We start from the raw sequence: 23049 nt of genomic DNA, 5'->3' as shown, positions 1-23049 counted from the left end.
ATAATTATTTTATAAACATTTTTATAATAAGTAATATAAATAAAATACTCCAGAAATTTACAATCTTTACTAGATAAATTCTAAACTGGGTTCCAAACTTTTAGGAATTATAAGTTCAACTATATTGTTATAGATAATATTAGTCAGTTCTAAAATAATTATTTACCAACTTGACTAGATACATAGTAGTAGATTGTGTTTTGCATATTTTTAGGGATTATTAGTTAAAAGTAGACTCATATAGATAAGATTAGTTAGGAACAAAAAATTTGAACTTAGTATGATATAAAGTTAATAAAGATATAAACTCTTATCATCCTATTTTTTATAAAAAAACAGTTTATGAAATCTTATAAAAATATAAATTTTTTATATTTGTAAAAACCCGAAATTTAACAATTTAAGTTAAAGCTCTAAAACGTACTTACGAGTCAAATACTATTTTTTATTTTTATGAAAACGAAAATTTTAAACTTAAAGTTTATTGGATGAGTACTATGTGGATATTTATAAAAAGTTATGAACTTTAAAGAATAAAATTATACTTTATAATTTAACCAATAAAATAAACAAACTTTACAACTATAACAACTTATCTTTTATTTTTTGTCTTTTGATTATTAATTTTTATACAAAAAAAAACAATATTTTTTGTCTTTTGGTTATTATTTTTTATAAAAGAACAAAACTTTTACATATGTGTAAACTTATGACATATATCCACCACAATAATGTTATCATAAATATTATACGAATAAGAAAACCACCAGAAACGAGTTTTGCAATGCAAAGTGTCGCCCCCGCCGCATCGCGCGGGCACCCTACTAGTACGTAAATTACAAATTAATAAACTTTGAACATTTTCTAAAACTTTTTGGGCCGTTATATATAAACATTGTTATTTATAACAGTTCTACACGAAAAGAATTAGAATTGACCTATAAAATATATGTTGACTATATAATATGTCCATGATACCCGCAAATAAACAAAAACAAACAAACAAACTTTTTAAGAGATTGACGAATTACTGTGAGAGCAGACAATTTACCATGCAACAATACCATTAAGTGCATGTCCGTGAACAATTGTTGATGACACATCCATTGGTAATACATCAGTGACACTTGACATCCATCAGTAATCCGTCAGTGACACCCGGCAATGATAATCTTTCAGTAATACACATCGTTGCTCCCTCGCTATGTGTTTGATCCATGATCTAAAAGTGAATATACCTTTGGTGATCAGTAGAAAATATCGGTCGGTAATCCCTTGGTTAAGTATTTACCTGCCAATCTTGTCACCACTTCACCAACGAACATAAAGTTAAAGCCCTAAATTTTGTAGTTTTTTTTCTTATATGTATCATACAATTATACCGTATAATATAACGTATATTATTATAGTATAAGTTATAAATAATATAAAAATAATAACGTATCTTTCATAATAAACATTTGAGTTAAATGTTATTTTAGTCCTGTGGTTTAATGAAGTTATAAATGAAGTTGGTAAATTTCAAATTGCAAAACCAAACAGTTGTCACCAGGAATATAATACATGCTACAGTTTTATCTTCCAATCTTATAATATACAAATATTCAATCATTAGCCCCTTTGCTAATTTTAAACAAACAAGCCCCACTTTTTTATGCTTAACCTCTAATTTACAACTTCTAATACACATTGTACAAGTCCTTATAAAAACTCTTATTTGGATTAGAGAATTTGAGCTCTGGGAAAGAAAAACTGACTCCTCATATAAATAGAATTGTATAGAAAGGTTTCATCAAGTACAAACACACACATACAATAATCATTACTTGCAAGTGAGAGTTGTACTAATGGCAATAGATATTGTACAAAAACCAAGTGTAGGGTTATCAAAGATTGCACTTTCACAAACACATGGAGAAAACTCCCCATATTTTGCTGGTTGGAAAGCATATGATGAAAATCCATATCATGAAAAACATAACCCTTCTGGAGTTATACAAATGGGCTTAGCGGAAAACCAGGTAAAATTTCGCTACAAATCAGATGACTTTCAGCGACTGACAAAGTTGATACTTTAGTCATTTTTTTAAAGAAAAAAACGACTTTAGAATTACGTCATTTGCATGCGACTGACTAAGTTGATACTTTAGTCGTTAAAAGTCTATTTTCTAGCAGTGTACTGATGCGGTCCCATCAGAACTTCAGAGTTACGTCATTTGCATGAACGAACATACATGACCTAATGGTTTTTGTTTTTCGGTTTCAGGTTTCGTTCGATTTGCTTGAAGAATTCTTGGAAAATAATCAAGAAGCAACAAGTTGGGGTAAAAATGTGTCTGGTTTTAAAGAGAATGCTTTGTTTCAAGATTATCATGGGCTTCTAGCTTTTAGAAAGGTACCACCCTTTTAATAAAATGTGTAACACTTTGTTGCATTGTTCATGAAGGACCAAAAAGTCTAAACTTGTTTACATTTGATTGTTTTATAGGCCATGGCTAGCTTTATGGAACAAGTGAGGGGAGGTAAAGCAAAATTTAACCCCGAACGAGTCGTGTTGACCGCGGGTGCAACCGCGGCCAACGAGCTTTTAACCTTCATTTTAGCCAACCCCGGTGATGCGTTGCTAGTACCGACTCCTTACTATCCAGGGTACGTACAACTTTCATCATCCTGAAGCATGTTGTTAATAAAATATGTTGCATGTTTTATTAACGTGACAAATGTGGAATGTTTCAGATTTGATCGCGATTTGAGATGGCGAACGGGTGTAGAAATCGTTCCAATCCACTGCGAGAGCTCGAACAATTTTCAAATCACTCTCGAAGCCCTAGAATCCGCATATGATCATGCAAGATCCAAGAACATGAAAGTACGAGGGGTTCTGATAACAAACCCCTCAAATCCGTTGGGTGCAACCATCCAACGGAAAGTTCTGGAACAGATCCTAGATTTCGTCACGAGAAAAAACATCCATTTAATCTCTGACGAAATCTACTCAGGATCTGTATTCCATTCTGACGAATTCGTCAGCATAGCAGAAATCCTCGAATCAAGAAACTACAAAGACTCGGAACGATGTCACATCGTTTATAGTCTTTCGAAAGACCTCGGCCTCCCCGGTTTCCGCGTAGGGACCGTATATTCATACAACGACCAAGTGGTTACAACCGCCCGTCGCATGTCGAGTTTCACCCTAATTTCGTCGCAAACGCAGTTTCTTTTGGCGTCCATGTTATCAAACAAGGAGTTTACAGAAAAATACATAAAGATCAACCGCGAAAGACTGCGTAAACGATACGAAACAATCGTTGACGGGTTGAAGAAAGCGGGAATCGAGTGTTTGAAAGGGAATGCAGGGTTGTTTTGTTGGATGAACTTGAGTCCATACTTGAAGGAAGCTACAAGAGAAAGTGAACTAGAGATATGGAAGACGATAATGGAGGAAGTGAAGCTGAATATCTCGCCGGGAAGCTCGTGCCGGTGCTCGGAAGCCGGTTGGTTTAGGGTTTGTTTTGCAAATATGAGTGAAGAAACACTTGAAGTTGCACTTAGAAGATTGCATGAGTTTATGGATAGAAGAAGAAATGGACAGGTGCTGTCTATGGAGTAAGTTTGCATGCTTTTTAAGTTTATAAAAGACATCCAGAATATCAAGAATATTTAGGTGTTTTTGGTGTTGCGTTTTCAAAATAGATTATGCGTTTTCAAAATAGATTTTGCGTTTTCAAAACTGCGTTTTGAAAAAGCATGTAGGTACATGTTTCTCCAAAACTGCGTTTTGAAGACAGATAATCAGTTTTTCATCCAAACGCTTTTTTAGATTATTTATGTTTAACAAACGTAATAATCAAATAATCACTTCAAAACGTAATCCCAAGCACCCTCTTAGGTTATTTTTCTCTGTGCAAATCAGGAGAAAATACATTATACAAGGATCACAAATTCACAAATGAAAAGTGGAATTTGTTTTTTTACCTATGTAATTGTAATCGATTGATTTGTACGATGATTGTTATGTTTCTAGAGAGTTAACTTCTTGTAACCAAAATATATATAAAGTGATGTTTGAGTGTGTGTCATCTTGATGAATTTTAGTATATTTTCGATTCGAAGTTATAAATATGTTGTTTTAGAAAACTTATTTAATTAGCATAGCGGCGAGGGCCGGTGGGCCCAAGGTGGGGGAGCCGTGCTTTCGGACCGGTCGATACCCATTTTTCCTGAGGGCACTAAATTTATATATATTTAAAAAATGTAATACCTAAAACTTATCGACGCTCTATATAAAACATTAACACCTCAAAACTTATTGGGTCATCTTTTTTCATGTATGAAAACCTCACAAGTTATTGGCTAAACCCAGATAAAAATGATTGATCCATTAAACAAAACATAATAATAATAATAATAATAACATTTAACATCATTTAAAAAAAAAAGAAATAATAATAAAAATAACATTTAACATCATTTAAACCAAAAAATGCAACGCCAACAGCTAACGCAACTCAACCCCAGCCCATTACCCGCTGGCCACTAGGGGTGCTCAACATCTGATTATCCGTTTTTCGGATATCCGAAAATTTCGGATAGTGGATATTGACATCCGAATCTGAAAGTTCGGATATCCGAACTTTCGGATTCGGATATCCAAACGGATAATCCGAAATTTAAAAAAAAAACAAAAAATCCATTTTTCTGTGTAAATCACAACTGAACCTGTTTCAAACCACCAATTCAAACATCTAAAACATCAAATACCCATTCAAACTTAAACGTCCAAAGTTTCAAACCACCAATTCAAAACAAATCAAAGTTTCAAAACAAACCACAAACATTTAAAACAAGACATAATATCCAAAAGTAGTTCGACACTAAACAATAAAAACCATGACTGTGCTTTTTCGAAGAGGCTGAGGGCTGTGGTTTCAGGATCCTATATGGCGTCTATAGTGGAACTCTGAATATCTTTTTTTTGGATTGCCGTCACCTCTTAAGGGTGCTGCTGTACATGTTGGGAAATCTCAAATAGACTATTCTCTCATACCTCCCCAAACAGGTTTATTGGATTTGTTTACAGGTAAATAATTTTGCCCACCCATGGCTTTATAGCCTAGTGGTATCTTGGGGGTGAGATAAGACTTTGGACCAATAGGTCCTGGGTTCGATTCTCACAAGGGGGTTTTTCCCATATTTATTGGGTTTCCTCCTGAATTGGTGTACAGGCATTATGCCTAGTGGAGATGGATATGATCGGGTGGTTCCGCTGGTGGTACGATGATACTCTAGTGGTCCGTCAGTGATCCAAATTTGCCGTTCAAAAAAAAAAAAAAAAATTTTGCCCCCTGCAACTAGAGTGTAGTTCTTGCAGTTTTGATAGGAAACATACATTGTAACCAATAACAAGAATACAAGATTCACATATAAAGTGATATAATCTTGTTCATTGCCTTTTTATAGGTCTACCATCCTTGTGTTTTGATAGCTTTGTTATTTTTTGATGTTATGCAAGAATCGACATTCAACCCGTGTAACCCCGTTCACAACCGGCCAACCCCTTTACAGCCTGTCAAGGACTCAAGTCATTTAACTTGTTTGCATGAGTTACATGATTTACATGTGTACGTGTTAGAATTGATGCATTTGACACGGAAAAATATATGGATCGTGTTCAGGTTTGTCGACTCACCCCGTCAACCTGAATCTTGTCAATATGCTAACCAACCATCCTGACACAATTGCCACCCCATGTCCAGGTGAATATGCCAAAATATAAGATCATAAACATCACAATGATCAAAGGGAGTGATATGTTTAATTACTTGAAATAGTTGGGGTTCGAAAAACCTTGAATCTGTGTTAGTCATATGTTTATAAGAATGCATGTGGTTTTGGACTTGGTTGAAAATACGTGATCACTTAAGCATCAATCAATCGTTCACATTAAAGGAGCATTACTTCAATTAGGGGACTAGGGGTGGAATCACTAGTGATGGATTCCATCACTCCCACTATCCAATCAAGTAATGCCATGTCATCAATCCAATTTCCATCACTAGTGATAGAAATGTAGGAGGGGTGGAATCACTAGTGATGGAATTCTATCACTCCCTCCCAATTTTTTAATTTTTTATTTTAAATTACAAATTAACAATAAAACACTAAAATTAAAAATTTCATTAATTTTAAAACATACTACTTCAATTTCACATACTAGAAACATACAATTTGTAAAAAAAAAAAAAAAAAACCTACTCCTCGAATTTAACATACTAGGAACATACAATTTAAAAAAAAAAAAAAAACCTACTCTTCGTCCGAATCCGGAAACTCCAAACCTAGAGAACCTACTAGTTCGATTAAATCGTATCTCAACCGAAAGTGAGTTTCTTCGTTACGCAATTGTAAATTGATATCTTGTGGAACTTGAACTTGTGTAGGAGGATCCGGTACCCAATCCGGGGATATTGCACGTCCGTCGTGTTTGATCAACATATTGTGCAATATGATACACGCATACACTATGCTATGTATTGCTTTCTTGGTCATCGAACGAACCGGTCGGTGTAGTATACCCCATCTACCCTTTAAAACACCAAACGCCCTCTCAACATCTTTTCTTGCCGATTCTTGCAATTTTTTGAACGCCTTTTCTTTAGCCTCGACGGGAAATGAGGGAGCTTTCACAAAAACAGACCAAGACGGGTAGATACCATCCACAAGATAAAAGCCTCGTCTGTAATGTCGACCGTTAACATAGAAAGGAGAGGAAGGTGCGGTACCATCCGTTACGCTTTGGAACAACGGCGACGTGTGCAACACATTGATGTCGTTGTTTGAACCTGGGACACCGAAATACGAATGCCAAATCCATAAATCATTCGACGCCACCGCTTCTAGTATGATGGTTGGTCTTTTGATGTCTCCCCTCACATACGCCCCTCGCAACTCTCTTGGACAATTTTTCCACTCGATATGTGTACAATCGATGCTACCGAGCATCCCGGGAAAATGCCATCTAGCCTCGTGTGCGGCATAAATATGTGAGATGTCGTGGCTCGTCGGTTTACGTAAAAACTCGTTAGAATACAACTTAATGACCGCATTGCAAAAAAAATTGCAAACATTCACGTGAAGTTCTTTCAGACATAGTTAGGTATTCATCATATTGATCGGGTGGGTTACCTGTCGCTAGTTGGCGAATGGCGGACGTGCATTTTTGAATCGGCGTGAAACTTGGTTTGCCCCTCGCATCGTAACCTTCTTGAAACCATCCCTCGCTTGCCTCGATGTCTCCAACAATCTTTAAAAATAATTCTTTGGGTAAACGAAAACGATCTCTAAACGTTTCGGCATTGTGTAGCGGGCTTTCCACAAAATAATCGTTCATCAAAACTTCGTTGGCACGTATACGATCACGGCCGACCATCTTCTTCTTTGGGCGGGACGACTCAGCATCAAGCTCGTTATACACCGACACAAAATAGTTTAGCGTGTCGTTGTCGGAAGACGACTCGGTATCGGTATCGCTAGACATCGGAAACGTCGAATCCGTAGGGAATTCCATTTGAGAAAGATATAAAAATTGTGTGAAATGGGTTTAATTTGGTTAAAAGATAGAGTTTGGTGTGTGAAAAAATGGTTAAAATGTGGATATATATATAAATAAAATGGATTATTTTTTTTTTATTAAAGTTACCGTTTTAAAACGGTCAAATTGTGCAACGGTCGAATTTCTTTAGTTTTCAACGCGTTATGTGCACCACGCGTTGATTATATCACGCGTTATATATTGAGCGGCGGCGGTGTGCCGTGTTTGTTTAACGCGTTATGGCAAGCCATAACGCACCCGCCCCGTCTCCTCTTAGGATTTCGAATGTTGACTGGTAAAGTGACATTTTCGTTTATAATGTCTCTTTGCAAACATTACAAACATGATTATTTTTAATACACTTGGGATGATTACAAAAGTAATTTATTCCACAAAATGTCTATGATAATGGAGTTTTTAAAAGGGTGTTTTTCATGATTTTGACGGTTTTTTAGGTTACACAAAGAGTGAAACTGTTAGTAACAGTTTTTTATCATCGAGAAATCGAGAAAACTGAAACCATATTGTTGAAATTTAAAATCGAATGGAACCAAATCGTTACATAACTCAACAAATATATACATACCAGGTCAATTGATAAGCTAACACCCTGTCGAATCGCCGGTTGATGAACATTGGTAACATAAAGTGTGAATACCCATATCTTTTGGTAGGGAATGTCATGGTTCGGTTTAAAACCATGAATTTGTCCAAATCGGTCACCTTTTTGGTTTTATTGTCAGTTCTTTTACTTAGCTTTCGGTCGGTCGGGTTAACAACTTCTAAACTGTAGTGAAGGGTTTGGTTTGCGGTTTCTACTGAAAACCGGTCATATATAATTGGACTGGATCGTAAATTTGATTATATCTAATTTAAAATATATAATATAGGGTTAGGATAAAATACAAAGGATAAAATAAATAAGAAGGGTAAGAAGGATTCTAGTCCATTGATCTTAGATTTGGAGGGTTGAGATTTGTTGTAGGGAAAAGAAGATAATAGAAGGGCATAAAAGGAATCCTATATTTATGGATTTTCTCTCTCCACATGCAAGGCACATGCCAATTCCCCCATCGATTTAAAACGTCCATAACTTTTTCATACGACATTTTTTTTAAAAAAAAAATTCACCATAACAACGAGCGTTTTTTATCTTTAATATGAGTACCATATTATCATATAAAAATAAAATAAAAATTTTCATTTTTACTGGGTTTTTTTTTTTGCATTGTGTTAAAGGTTCAGGTCATTGTGTCTTTTAACTAGGTTTTGGTCAGTAGAGTTTCTATACATTGTGTTATTATCAAAACCTATAACACAATGTTAATTGGGGATCTATCCATTGCGTTTTTTTAAGAACCTATAACACAATATATGACACAATGAAGATGGTGTTATATCTGGGTTTTCTATAAATTGTGTTATTAATTCAGGTCATTGTGTTTAATATGTTATTCATTGTGTTTTAATATGCTGTCTATTGTGTTTTAATAATTTGTTCAATTTTTTATTATCTTTGTTCATTGTGTTTTAGTTTGTTGTGTATTGTGTTTTTAGTTTGTTTTCCATTGTGTCTTCATCTGCTCTTCGTTGTGTCTTTTATCTGCTGTCATTAATTGTGTCTTTTATCTGTTGTCATCAATTGTGTTTTTATTTAGTCTGATACTTATTGTGTTATATGTTATGGTCATTGTGTTTTAGTATGTTGTCTATTGTGTCTTTATTTGTTGTGATTGATTGTGTTTTTGATCTACTTTACATTGTGTTTTACATCATGTCCATTGTGTTATTATCAAAACCTATAACACAATGTTAATTTGGGTTCTATCCATTGCGTTTTTTTAAGAACATATAACACAATATATGATACAATGAAGATGGTGTTATATCTGGGTTTTCTATAAATTGTGTTATTAGTTCAGGTCATTGTGTTTAATATGTTATTCATTGTGTTTTAATATGTTGTCCATTGTGTTTTATAATTTGTTCAATTTTTTTATTATCTTTGTTCATTGTCTTTTAGTTTGTTGTGTATTGTGTTTTTAGTTTTTTTTTCCATTGTGTCTTCATCTGCTCTCCATTGTGTCTTTTATCTGTTGTCATTAATTGTGTCTTTTATTTGTTGTCATCAGTTGTGTTTTTATTTAGTCTGATACTTATTGTGTTATATGTTATCGCCATTGTGTTTTTAGTATGTTGTCCATTGTGTCTTTATCTGTTGTGATTGATTGTGTTTTTGATCTACTTTACATTGTGTTTTACATCATGTCCATTGTGTAATATACAACTGGGTTTTTGAATTTTTTTTTGAAAAATATAACAATATGGTACTCATATTAAAGTTAAAAACGCTCGATTTTATGGTATATTTTTTTTTAAAAATCAATTGATGTATAAAAAAGTTACGGACGTTTAAAAATTGGGGGGAAATAACATGTGACTTGCATAGCATATTCTCTTTTCTTTTGTAGACAAAATTACTCTTTTCATTTAATTCCTCCTAGGACACTTGTCACTCTCTGGTGACTTCTTACACTTCTTATTTTTAAATACTTTGTATTATAACTCAACCCATATAATATACATGTGTGACATTTTTTTTTTTGTTTATATTATTAGACTTTATTAACAAAATTGGATTAAATCAACTTATTTGAAGTAAAATGGGGCCCAAGTGGACAGAAAAAACTCGGAAAAAACCCACCTCCCCCTCTTGCAATTGAGACTCAAAATCTAGTCACGAAGACTCAACTGGTTCTTATTTGTTTCTCGCCGCCGCATCTTTTCCGTCAATTAACGCACACAGAGCAGAGGTATCTTTTGTATTCAATCTCTCTCAAGATTAAGTTTCTGTATATCTCCGTGTTAAATTTCTCATCTTTTTTCATGTCAATATTCACCGAAGATGGGGATGAAGGCGAAAAAGTCAATGATGAAGAGAGTCAACAAGGGTTCTACCCAACTGACGACGGCTGCTCCTAAAGACTACGAAGCTGCTGCTGATTTTCTGGTACGCTCTTTATTTATAATAATGCTTAACCTAACCTAGTTTTTAGACAATTAATTAAACTAGATTATCATTATCAGCAGCAGCAGCAATAGCATGGGATTTAACAATCCCAAATTAAATAACACTATCTCCTTTTAATTTGTTGATTATTTTCGTTTGGTTAGTTTTTTAGTTTTATTTGGCTGTGTTTAATTTTGTTTAGTTAGTTGTTTTGTTTCTTATTGTTTAATTATTATGCTAATTAATGTGTTTGTTTAACTAAGTTAAAATATTTTTCTTTGTTAGGCTGCTCGGTATGGGGACCGGCTTTGGACCGTCTCCCACCGGCGCCGCTCCTCCAGCCATTTTGCCCCCCTCCAGCGGCGTCCTCCCCGTCGCCCTGCGGCCGTTTGAGCCGGTCCTCCCCCTCTCTCACACACCTATACATACAACTTATATATATGCATATTAGGATCATCCCCCCATTTCCTTACATCCATCCTCTTTGCCCCATCCTCACGCCCATCCTACGTGGCGCTTACGTGGCGGATCATCCTCCAAGGGAGGACCATCACCAGGGGCGAAGCTTAGTTATGTTCCGAGGGGGCGCCCGCCCCCCCGAACTTTTCGATGCGTAGTGTTATGAATAGTACTTTCGTATAGAAACTTTTTAGGTATATAGCCCCCCCCCCCCCCCCCCCCCCGGTTTCGAAAAAATTTTGGGGGGGGGGGGGAAGCTTCGCCAATGACCATCACCATACCGTGTTAGCCTTACTAGCTATAGAAATATTTTTGGAAAGAAAAATCCATCTAAAGCACATATCTTTGGTGGTATTCTGTTCATCAAATATGATGTTTTTGTTGACCCAACCCACCTTTTTGCCCCGCATAACGAATCTTTATGGATCTGGAACTGGTTTAACGCTCCATAAATAACGGCATTTGTACCCTTCTTTTAGGAGTTATATTGTCTCCCAAATTTTGAGGTGGACCACTTCACATGGCTGTTCATGTTATCAATCTTTTGGCCACAACATCTCTTAACAGCCAGAATAAATAACTAAAGAAAGTAATGGACAAGGAATGAATATAGGGCCATAGGGGATTAAGATAAATAAAAACTGAGTTGTATAAAGGAACTAACCGAACCAAGTGTCCCCTGTTCGCGGCAAAATATATCTGAACCAAAAGAAAATCTAACTAGATAATTGTGCAGGGTTCACGTACGATGAATATAACCGACCCGTTTGTGTGGATTGTTGTTCAGAAGAGAATTCTTATAAAATACGTGTCAGCTAGGATTTGGAAATTAGCTGCCTTGGAATGATAAAATAAACGTGTTTCTTAGAACGATAAATAATTGTGATTCTTTGGTTTTATAAAAGCAAATTTGCGTCGGTCATCCTGCATATTTGTGCTCCAAACCTTCAATCATATAAACAACTACTAAAACTCTATGCAGTTAATATCGGTGATATATCGGTTATATCGGTCATATCGGTCCCTTAGCAAAATATCGGTGTCAAATATCGGTCAAAATATCGGTACCGATATTATCGGCGATATTGACCGATATTTGACCGATATAACCGATATATCACCGATATTTGACCGATATAACCGATATATCACTGATATATCACTGAATTATTGGTGTTAAATTGCTATATATATAAATTCTGCATTATATTAAAGTTAGCGATATCCCACCGATATTTTACCGCATTAACTGCATAGCTAAAACTCAGGCTTTTCTCAAGTTAACAAAGCCGACTTCATCAATCATTTGACTGTTAGGTGTTTGATATAACCTTAGACCACAAAATATAACAATATATTATATCTTTATATCTAGACTACTAATCTAGCCTATTTGCCCATGCAGCTTAGCTTCTAGTAGTTTACAACTTTGTATTACAGATATTATAATTATATATCAAGTAAGCATCCATGGTTGCTATTTAGAGATGCACAAGCCACTAACCCCGTTCTTATGATTATCTCATTTGCTATAAAGATAGTAATCCAGCAATAATTTTTAAATGAAAACTTATAATAAAATTGGATATTAGCAGAAGCTAGAAGTGTTTAAATTAATGAACACAAATAACCCCATCTGAGGCAGATGCTCTAGCTGTGTGACATTTGCAATTAAATGGTGTTTACAGAAAACTATGTAGTATATCTGATAACGTAATTTACTAGTGATAGAAATCATTGTTTTTTATTCATGCTGCATTTATTCTAATTTCCGGTATTTGTTACAGCGTTTATTGAATTTATAAGGTGTTTTTATTTTGAGTGAATTTCAAGTATTGTCCTTTATCTTTATATTCATTTTCAGGCGCTGTCCTTTATGTTCAAAATTGACAAGTTTTGTCCTTTATGTTTTCATACCATACACGTTTTGTCCTTTAGGCCTAACGCAGTTAGTTTTTTCAGTTAAATTTGGTCATATGCTTTGCACACGAGGGCATTTTTGTCAATTCAAAGGTAAGTTCAACTGCAGATTTACAAGTCAAAGCTTCTACAACCTTTGAATTGATAAAAATGCCCTCATGTGCAATGCACATGACCAAATTTAACTGAAAAAACTAACTGGGTTAGGCCTAAAGGACAAAACGTGTATGATATGAAAACATAAAGGACAAAACTCGTCAATTTAAACATAAAGGACAGCGCCTGAAAATGAGTATAAAGATAAAGGACAATCCTTGAAATTCACTCTTTTTATTTTTTTCTCCTTTAATTCTCAACAAGTGTTTTTTTTGTGGATTTAACTTTTTATATGGATATGAAGGGAGTATATTGTTTGGTTAATTTTGTATTTTTTATGTACATTAAACAGCCATTAGAGGGAGGTCCAGCTAGAAAATTGCCAATCACAGAAAATTCAGAAAATAAATCCACTGTGTTGTATATCGGAAGAATCCCTCATGGATTTTATGAGAATGAAATGGAAGGTAATTAATTTTTCTCATTTGTCGATCATTTTGACCTTTTCACATATACACACAAGCAATCCAGTTACTGTAAATTTTGAAACTTTTATTATGCTTGGAACTAGGGCTGTAAACGAACCAAACGTTTGATGAACAGTTCGTGAACCGTTCGGCGGGAAGTTCGTTTGTGTTCGTTCGTTTATTAAACAAACGAACACGAACAAGAAATTTCGTTCGTTTAGCTAAATGAACAAACGTGAACAAAGGTCGCGTTCGTTCATTTATGTTCGTGAACGTTCGGTAACGTGTTCGATAGTTCATTAGTGTTTTGTTTTATATTTTATTTAAATATTACAATATTCTTACAAATAAAGTATTTAATAAGTGTTAGTGTATTGTATTGTATGATCTATTCATGAACGCGTGTTTGTGATTGTTTGTTTCCATTTGTATTCATGAACGTTCGTTTTCGTTCGTTGGCTAAAATTAACAAACAAACACAAACGGACATGAACAAGTTTATTTCCTTAACAAACGAACACAAACATAAAATCTCGTTTGGTAAGTGTTCATGAACCGTTCGTGAACACATATATTCTTTAACAAACGAACACGAACAAGGTCTTGTTCGTGTTCGTTCGGTTCGTTTGAAGCCCTAGCTGGAACTACAAAGAACTAGGTTAATTTTCTAATTTTACTGTTGATGCAGCTTTCTTCAAGCAGTTTGGAGAAATCAAGAGGATCAGGATTGCAAGGAATAGGAAGGTTGGATCTCTAGCTAATTTTCACGATAAATGCGTGATTACGAAGTTGTTCTTTTAGTACGATGTTTCAAGGAATAAATACTAAAGACAAGTAGTTTATTTCGAACTTTGAGAAACATCGTGTTATTATGTATGCTTTTCTTTCAAGGGAAATTGGTCTGTAATAATTCCACCTAGACCTTATTGGCCATTAATAATCCCACCTCAAAATATTCCCCCAACCAGTCCCACCTTTCACCTATTTTTCCTACAATGGTCCCCCGTTAAAAAAACTTAACGGAGTTAAGCTTTTTTCCAAATTACAAACAGATTTTTTAAGGCGTTTGATTAGAACGACGATACGAGTCCATTGATGTAAAACTTGCCTCGAAACGGTGATCCAAACGATGAAAACGGGGCTTCAATTCGGGTGTTTGTCCAATTAACCAAAATCAAGTCACTTGGAGCATCACTTCGAAGTAAGTTTTACATCAATGGACTCGTATCATTGTTCTGATCAAAAGCCCTAAAAAATCTGTTTGTAATTTGGAAAAAAGCTTAACTCCGTTAATTTTTTTTAACGGGGGAGCATTGTAGGAAAAATAGGTGAAAGGTGGGACTGGTGGGGGGAATATTCTGAGGTGAGATTATTAATGGCCAATAAGGTCTAGGTGGGATTATTACAGACCAATTCCCCTTCTTTTAATGAATTCCTGCCTATTTTTTCAGACAGGAAAATCAAAGCATTTTGGGTTCATTCAGTTTGCGTCTCCAGAGGTTAAACATAGTCTTTATTTAACCTTTTAATAAAGATTTTAACTCATCATCAGGGGACGTTAACTTGATAATTAAAAATACGTGCAGGTGGCAAAGATTGTTGCGGAAACCATGCATAACTATCTTCTATTTGAGCATTTGTTGCAAGTACAGATCATCCCTCCTGAGCGTGTTCATCCCAAACTGTAAGCATTTCAATATTTTTACTTAGAGTAAACTGCCATTTTGGTCCTTGAGGTTTGGTCACTTTTACCACTTTAGTCCAAAATTCAAACCTTTTGCATCAGGGTCCTGTGGTTTTAGTTTTATTGCCATTTTGGTCCAAAAGTGAAATCATGTGATATTTGTCTTATAAAATCTTGCTATTTTGTCATTTTCCTCAGGGGCAAAATGGTCATTTTGATAAGATAGCAGGATGGTTAGGAAAAATGGTCATTTTCGTCAGGGGCAAAATGGTCAGGAAAAGGACAAAATAGCAGGATTTTATAAGACAAATATGACATGATTTCCATAGTTATCGATAGCGGCCATAGCGACCGCTATCGCGAATAGCGTGGCGAGGCGAGACATGGTCGCTATATGGTGTATAGCGCTGAATAGCGTGAAAATAGCGGCCAGAAACCTGCAATTTCTGCCGGAAACCTGCAATTTTTGCCGGAAACCTGCCGGAAACTTGCGGGAAACTATGAAGAAGAAGAAGAAAAGAGTGGCTGCGTATTTATTTTTGTTGCTCCGGCCAGAAACCTGCAATTTCTGCCGGAAATTTGCTGCGAACTATGAAGAAGAAGAAGAGACGAGCGGCTGCCTTTTTTATTTTTGTTGCGTCTGAGCCTTTTCTAGGGTTACAAAAGTTTATGGGTTTTAACATTTAACCCCTCTAGTTTCATTAGGTTACATTTAGTCATTAAAACTTGTAAAAATTACATAAAAAGTGTAAAATTAGTTTGTGTATTTTAACATTTAACCCCCCCTTATTTTCACTAGCTTAAATTTGGTCCTTATACTTATACATAAAAGGTATAAAATTAACGTTATATATAAAAAAAAGTTATGTAGATAGCTATTTTTTATTTCTTAAATTTTTAACTATATTATCGCTAAACACGAAATAGCGGGCGCTATTTCATCGCTATCGCTACATAGCATATAGGTACGTTGTCGCTATTTGTCGCTATTCGCTATCGATAACTATGATGATTTCACTTTTGGACCAAAATGGCAATAAAACTGAAACGACAGGGACCCAGATGCAAAAGGTTTGAATTTTGGACTAAAGTGACAAAAGTGACCAAACCTCAGGGACCAAAATGGCAGTTTACTCTTTTTACTTAATAATACAGTTTTTTGAAGTTCTTGTTTGAACGATTGTGACTAGAACATGAAAACTTAGATAAGTGTCGTAATAATGCTCTATTTTTGTAATCATATTTATTGCATTCGTTATTTATAAAAAAAAAGTTGGATAGATGAACAAAAGTTCTTTTGGTCAACTCCACACATTTGACCCATTTTCGTTCTTGTTGCCGTGCTAAGGAAATATTTAATATTGATTGTAGGTGGAAAGGTGTTAACCGTTTTTATAAACCCTTGGACTGGGTTCGTATCGAACGTAAACGTCATAACAAGGTATGATATAAATAGATTATGAGCTCGATCATCTCGTTTATGCACTCCAATTTATTCTGTAAATTGGCAACGCTTGGTTAGCTATAATGTGAATGATTATTATTATTCAGGAAAGAACATTTGAAGAGCACAAGAAGTTGGTAGATGGAATCTTGAAAAGAGACCAGAAAAGGCGAAGAAAGATCGAGGCTGCTGGTATCGAGTATGAGTGCCCAGAAATTGTAAGCGTTTATCTACATCTGTGTTACATACATATCATAGTTATTAAAGGCGCTAGGCGCACTCAAGGCGCATAGGCCTCGCCTGGGGCCTAGGCGCACTCAAGGTGCAAAAAAAAGCAAGGGCATGAGAAAAATAAAGCGCATAATGAAAAAAATTAAAAGATATATTATGTATTAGCAAAAGAATACTATTCTTTAAATAAAATAAACAAAATCTATTATATAACACTTTATATCATTTATTTGGTACCACAAGTTCTAAAATATTAGTGTAAGAAAAGTAGTTTTCCTTAGATAAAAGTACGGATCTGGCTAGAATCTTGCCGGAATTTAAAAAATTTGGCCGGAAACTCTCGAATCTAGGAATCTCGCCGGAATGTGCACCTGAACCATCACCTGGAGAATTAAAGCGCAATTTCTTCGACTTAAGGCGCAACTGCCTCGCCGATAGGCTTTTAACAACTATGATACATATTAATATGTGATATTTTTTATGGTTATGAATGGTTCAATTTGACACTTTTGTTTAATCTGGTAAACAGGTGGGGAGTGATGTGCCTGCACCGAAGAAGATCAAGTTTGAAGACTAAGGTTACCTGGGAACTCTAAATCTTTATATATTTTCGGATGTAGCATGTAGTAACTAGTGACAAGTGACGAACGAAATTTTGGTATTTGTTTTTGGTTGTAAAATCTGATGTTACTCTAGTTATAATTTCCAGTTAAAAACCCTCTCATTTCGCACACACCAAACGCACCAAAGAGCAGCCAAAACCGCAGCGTGAAAATCTTTCCTCCCTCGTCTTAGATCCCTGGATGAAATTGTGCAAGTTGAGAATATCTCGTAGAGAGAACGGAAAGATAGACTGAACTTTACACCAAGTAGAGATAGCCTGCCACATGTAGGGCTGTAAACGAACCAAACGTTCGACGAACAGTTCGTGAACCGTTCGGCGGGAAGTTCGTTTGTGTTCGTTCGTTTATTAAACAAACGAACACGAACAAGAAATTTCGTTCGTTTAGTTAAATGAACAAACATGAACAGAGGTCGTGTTCGTTCGTTTATGTTCGTGAGCGTTCGGTAACGTGTTCGTTTGTGTTCGATAGTTCATTAGTGTTTTTTGTTTTTATATTTATTTAAATACTTCAAAATTCCGACAAATTAAATACCTAATAAGTGTCAATGTATTATATATTCTATTCATGAACGATTGTTTATGTTCGTTTGTTTCCATTTGTGGTCATGAATGTTAGTTTGTGCTCATTTGTGTGCGTCAACATTCGTTTTTGTTCGTTACCTAAAATTAACAAACACAAACGAACACGAACAAGTTCAATTCCTTAACAAACGAACACGAACATAAAATCTCGTTCGATAAGTGTTCGTGAACGGTTCGCAAACACATACATTTTTTAACAAACGAACACAAACAAGGTCTTGTTCGTGTTCGTTCGGTTCGTTTGCAGCCCTAGCCACATGTATTGAGCGAAAGCACAAGAAACGAATATGTGCTCTCAAGTTTCCCTAGTATCCCCACAAAAAATACACAATCCGATAAAACGAACATATTTCTTTTGGGACCCAATCGTTCCATGAGAAGACATAGATGGGGACGGAGTACCTAGCCGTTTGCAAGCATAGCTAGGTTCACGTCTACCAAGGACCCGAGGCCCAAACCCAAGTATTCAATTGGCGCAATGACGTGCTCCCAAGCTATCCAAATTAGCTTAACCTTCCATATTGCCAATCGAGATCGAACATGTTGGTTACGAGCTGGAGTATCTGGCGAGCCAAAAACTGGTGTGTTTTCTCAAACGAGCTCGTGAGGATTCATAATATAGTTGGGGAAATTAAAAACCTTAGCTTCTTGTTGATTAGGGGCCGCTCTAGATTGTTTGATTTAGATTGGAACAAATTGAGTAACTTTGACTTGTAATGTTTGTTTTGGGGTGGAAAATAGACTAGGGATAAGTAACCACAACTACTAATAGACATTCACCCATGGCTATGAATGTTCAATTCTCGTTGTTTTGTTATGTGTATGCTACGACGTACATGTTAGGTATAACCATAGGCATGCTAGATACGCAACGACTAGGGGTGCAAACAAGCCGAGCCGAGCCTGAGCTTAACCAGGCTCGAGCTCCATTCGTTGCTATTTTTTCAAACTCGGGCTCGGCTATTATTTATTAATTAATATATTAAATAAAAATAATATAAATAATAGACTTTTTAGGCTCGCGAGCTCGATAAGTGAAGCTCGGGCTCGGACTTGTTTACTAAATAAGCTTATTTTTAGGTTCTGGCTTGGCTCGTAAACAAGTTTAAATAAGCCCAAAATAAGCCCGGCTCGACTCGACTCGTTTACACTAAGGCTCAACGCCAGTCTCGATAGACGAGCTTTATTTTACATGCCGTAATCTCAATACTCACTCACCTCGCACAAGTCCAAAGCTTCTCTCTCGGAGACACTTGCAGGTTGATCGGCGGGAGAAGCAAAGGCACAAGATCTCATTACTTTCTGATTCAAGGTAAACACAATTCCAATTAATCACCATCTGTTTGTTTCCACTTTTTTCTGTTGACTTTGGATACCATTTTCTTAGATCTACTGCTGCATACATTTTATGATTGTTTTGTTGAATGAACTTCGTCCGTCTGTCAATTTGTGCTATTTTATATGACTTAATTGGTCAGTGTTTTGAGTTTTAGGGTTTTAATTTATGTCATATTTCACTCTCGATTTGTGTTAAAAGCTTGACTAACATGATTTATCACATTCGCTAGATCTGAATTCGAGGATACTTGGAGATATTTCCATGTGAATTTTGTTAGGTGTTATAATGATAATATGCTAATTGCTAAGCCTGATGGATTTAACCATTTACGAAACAAATATAAGTTCAGTAGCTAATGCGGTAAAAAATTGGATATCGGTCAAGGACCGATATTTGAGGTATAGGTTATCTCGGTGGGATATCGGTAATTTTAATATCATGTAGAATTTTATATATATATATATATATATATATATATATATATATATAGGGGACCGCTAAAATGAGAACCACCTCGAGTTGTAAGAACCGTGAGAACTACACCGTACGGGGCGAGGTGGACCAAAATTTTTTTTCATAAACATAGTTGCGCGTATTATAAACACATTTGTAAAAAAAAAATTCAAAAAAAAAATGTCGTGTGTGTAGTTTTGAGCACCACAAGTTTGTGTTTACGGGTACCGTAAATCTAACTGGAAAATTTACGGGTACCATAAACACAAACTTGTGGTGCTCAAAACTACACACACGACATTTTTTTTTTGAACTTTTTTTTACAAATGTGTTTATAATACACGCATCTACGTTTGTGAAAAAAAAATTTGGTCCACCTCGCCCCGGATCAAAAAGTTCTCACGGTTCTTACAACTCAAGGTGGTTCTTATTTTAGCGCAATTCTATATATATATATATATATATATATATATATATATAGATTAAGTATAATGTACAAAAAGCCTAAACGTACGTTAACGTACGCGACAGGATTACAACGTGCGTGATTAACATACAACGTGCGTGATTTGTATAAAAAAGGCTCCCATGCGTGATTAATTAGGGTTCCATGCGTGATTTGTGACTCCCATGCGTGATTATCAAAAAAAAACTGTTCCATGCGTGATTACATACCTGATCGGATGGTTACTGGCGTCGCGTATGTTAATGTACGATAAGGCTTTTTGTATGTTAACCTTTCTCTATATATATATATATATATAGCAATTTAACGCTAACAATTTTGTATACTCTACTACCATTAACACATTAACCTTTTGCAACTTGCAAAACACTAGCAATTGTAGCAAGTAGGAACTGATTAAGACTTATAACACTATCATTTAACTCTAATAATTAACAAGTAAGACTTAAAACACTAATAGCAACAATAAGAAGGAAGGCGAATGTTAGAATTAAGAAGAAAGATACTGATATCGGGAAAATCGGCGATATATTGGTCAAATATATGTCCAATATCGGTCAAATATCAGTCAATACGCCGCTACTATTGGTACCGATATTCTGACTGATATTTAGCACCTATATCTCACCATGGTACCAATAACCGATATATTTGTGATATATCGTGATATTAACCATAGTTATTAAAGGCACTAGGCGCACTCAAGGCGCATAGGCCTTGCCTGGGGCCTAGGCTCAAAGCGCAAAAAAAGCGAGGGTCTGAGAAAAATAAAGCGCATAATGAAAAAAATGTAAAAATATAGTATGTATTAGAAAAGGAATACTATTCTTCAAATAAAATAAACAAAGTCTATTATGTAACACTTTATATCATCTAATTAGTACCAAAATATTAGTGTAGGAAATTAGTTTTCCTTGATTAAAGGTAGAAATTTGGCTAGAATCTTGTCGGAATTTAGCCGGAAACTCTCCGGAATCTAGGAATCTTGCCGGAATGTGCGCCTGAACCATCACCTAGAGAGTTAAAGCGCAATTTCCTCGACTTAAAGCGCAACTGCATCGCCTCGCCTGAAAAATGGGCCTAGTAGCAAGAGGCGATGGCTTTTAACAACTATGTATTAACTACATAGTTCAGTAGGTATACAAAATGAGATGCAGTTTATGCTACAAAGGATTCTTGCTTTTATCTTCTTGTATTGAATGTGAACCGGACTCAGTTTTATAATATTTTGTGTTGTTTATTAGATTTTGTGTTTATTGTTTCATGTTTGGATGATGAAAATGACAGATAAAGTTTTTATATTGCAGATAACATGGCATCGAAATTGAAGCAATTGCAATCTAAGGCAGGTCAAGCATCGGAATTTTTGTCGAAACATGGAAGTGCTTACTACAAGCAGCTAATGGAGCAAAACAAGCAGTATGTTCAAGAGCCAGCGACTGTTGAGAAATGCAATGAGTTGTCCAAACAGTTGTTCTACACTCGTCTTGCCAGGTTAACTTTATGGATCCCATGTCTTGGTTGAAAGTGGAATAACTATTTCATTTTTTATTAGTTATTCACCGATACGTTTTCTTGTCACTTCTAAGTTTATATCCTGAGGTGGAAAATGAGCAGGTTGGAATTAAACAATAATTTATTTTTAATTAATAAAGTGATTCAGGAGTTTTTAAGAATTTGAATACACTTTGGGTGGCTTTTGATTCTTTTCATTTTTAACTAAGTTTCTAAGGGGTTGTTTGGCAACATCTGTATGGTTAAGTGTTGAACCAGTAAGAGGTCTGAACCATTAAGAGCATGTATAATGCTTAAGTGCTTAACCGTTCAGAGGCAAATGTCTGACCAATTCAGATAAGAGGTCTTAACCATTCAGACTCTGTATAAATCTTAACCATTCAGAGGCAAATGTCTGAACCATTCAGACATCTGTTCGTGAAACAAACAATCTGAACAATTAAGTGCTGAACCAGTAAGAGGTCTAAACCATTAAGAGGTAACCAAACAGCCCCTAAGTCTCCTCAACTTTTGTTTGCATCTCGGAAGTGCAACTTTTGTTCCTTCTTTAATAACAAAAATCATGATTTATGGTTTCCACTACGATTAGATTATAAAAACAATAAGTGTTATTTACCAAGCTGAGTTTTATAATTGAATGATGTATGCAGCCTTCCTAGTCGTAACGAATCATTCTGGAAAGAACTAGATTACGTGAAGAATCTATGGAAAAACAGGAAAGAAGTACACGTTGAACAAGCCGGAATTGCTGCTTTGTTCGGCATCGAATGCTTCGCATGGTTTTGTGCTGGTGAGATTGTTGGAAGGGGTTTCACGTTCACTGGCTACGATGTTTGACTTTTCAACCTTTGCCAGACATAAAAGAAAACCCTGTTGCGGCTTTTCTGTTTCGTGATCAAACATGATTTAACTTGTGCAATGTAATGTTACTACTACTACTACATTCTTTCTTGGAAATTATGAAGCTCATTGTAATTTGGTTGCATTAATAATCATCTGCTACTGCATCGTTTAAGGGTACCGTGTTTGTTAGTTTGATCAAAGTATTTGCAGAATGACAGACAAGAGTTATTAATTGTTTTTACTTGTTGAAGTGAAAGGGTACTTTTCTCGGGGACAGCGTAACGCCCCTCTCGACCAGGCGTGGGCCCGGTTAAGACAACATAG

The 23049-nt window shown here is 35.5% G+C and overlaps 3 protein-coding genes across 3 annotated transcripts; all 3 read left to right on the top strand.

The window, feature by feature from the left end:
• Window positions 1-1847: 1847 nt before the first annotated feature.
• On the top strand, window positions 1848-3610 carry LOC110883606 (1-aminocyclopropane-1-carboxylate synthase 7). The gene is made up of 4 exons (XM_022131322.1): window positions 1848-2021; window positions 2267-2395; window positions 2489-2649; window positions 2737-3610. The coding sequence occupies exons 1-4, from the start codon at window positions 1848-1850 to the stop codon at window positions 3608-3610; spliced, it is 1338 nt and encodes a 445-aa protein (XP_021987014.1).
• Window positions 3611-10261: 6651 nt separating this feature from the next.
• On the top strand, window positions 10262-17633 carry LOC110886943 (uncharacterized RNA-binding protein C1827.05c). The gene is made up of 9 exons (XM_022134831.2): window positions 10262-10404; window positions 10497-10601; window positions 13429-13543; window positions 14232-14287; window positions 14995-15042; window positions 15130-15227; window positions 16599-16668; window positions 16779-16889; window positions 17432-17633. The coding sequence occupies exons 2-9, from the start codon at window positions 10497-10499 to the stop codon at window positions 17477-17479; spliced, it is 651 nt and encodes a 216-aa protein (XP_021990523.1). The 5' UTR covers window positions 10262-10404; the 3' UTR covers window positions 17480-17633.
• Window positions 17634-19251: 1618 nt separating this feature from the next.
• Window positions 19252-22960, top strand: LOC110886942. The gene is made up of 3 exons (XM_022134830.2): window positions 19252-19421; window positions 21675-21861; window positions 22533-22960. Exons 2-3 carry the CDS (start codon window positions 21680-21682, stop codon window positions 22717-22719), a joined length of 369 nt encoding a protein of 122 aa, XP_021990522.1. The 5' UTR covers window positions 19252-19421; window positions 21675-21679; the 3' UTR covers window positions 22720-22960.
• The last annotated feature ends 89 nt before the right edge of the window (window positions 22961-23049 follow it).

The sequence above is a fragment of the Helianthus annuus genome, chromosome 10, assembly GCF_002127325.2.
Source record: "Helianthus annuus cultivar XRQ/B chromosome 10, HanXRQr2.0-SUNRISE, whole genome shotgun sequence".
NCBI classification, from domain to species: Eukaryota; Viridiplantae; Streptophyta; class Magnoliopsida; order Asterales; family Asteraceae; genus Helianthus; species Helianthus annuus.
The sequence above is the reverse complement of the archived record's forward strand: the minus strand, read 5'-3'. Positions and strand labels throughout refer to the sequence as shown.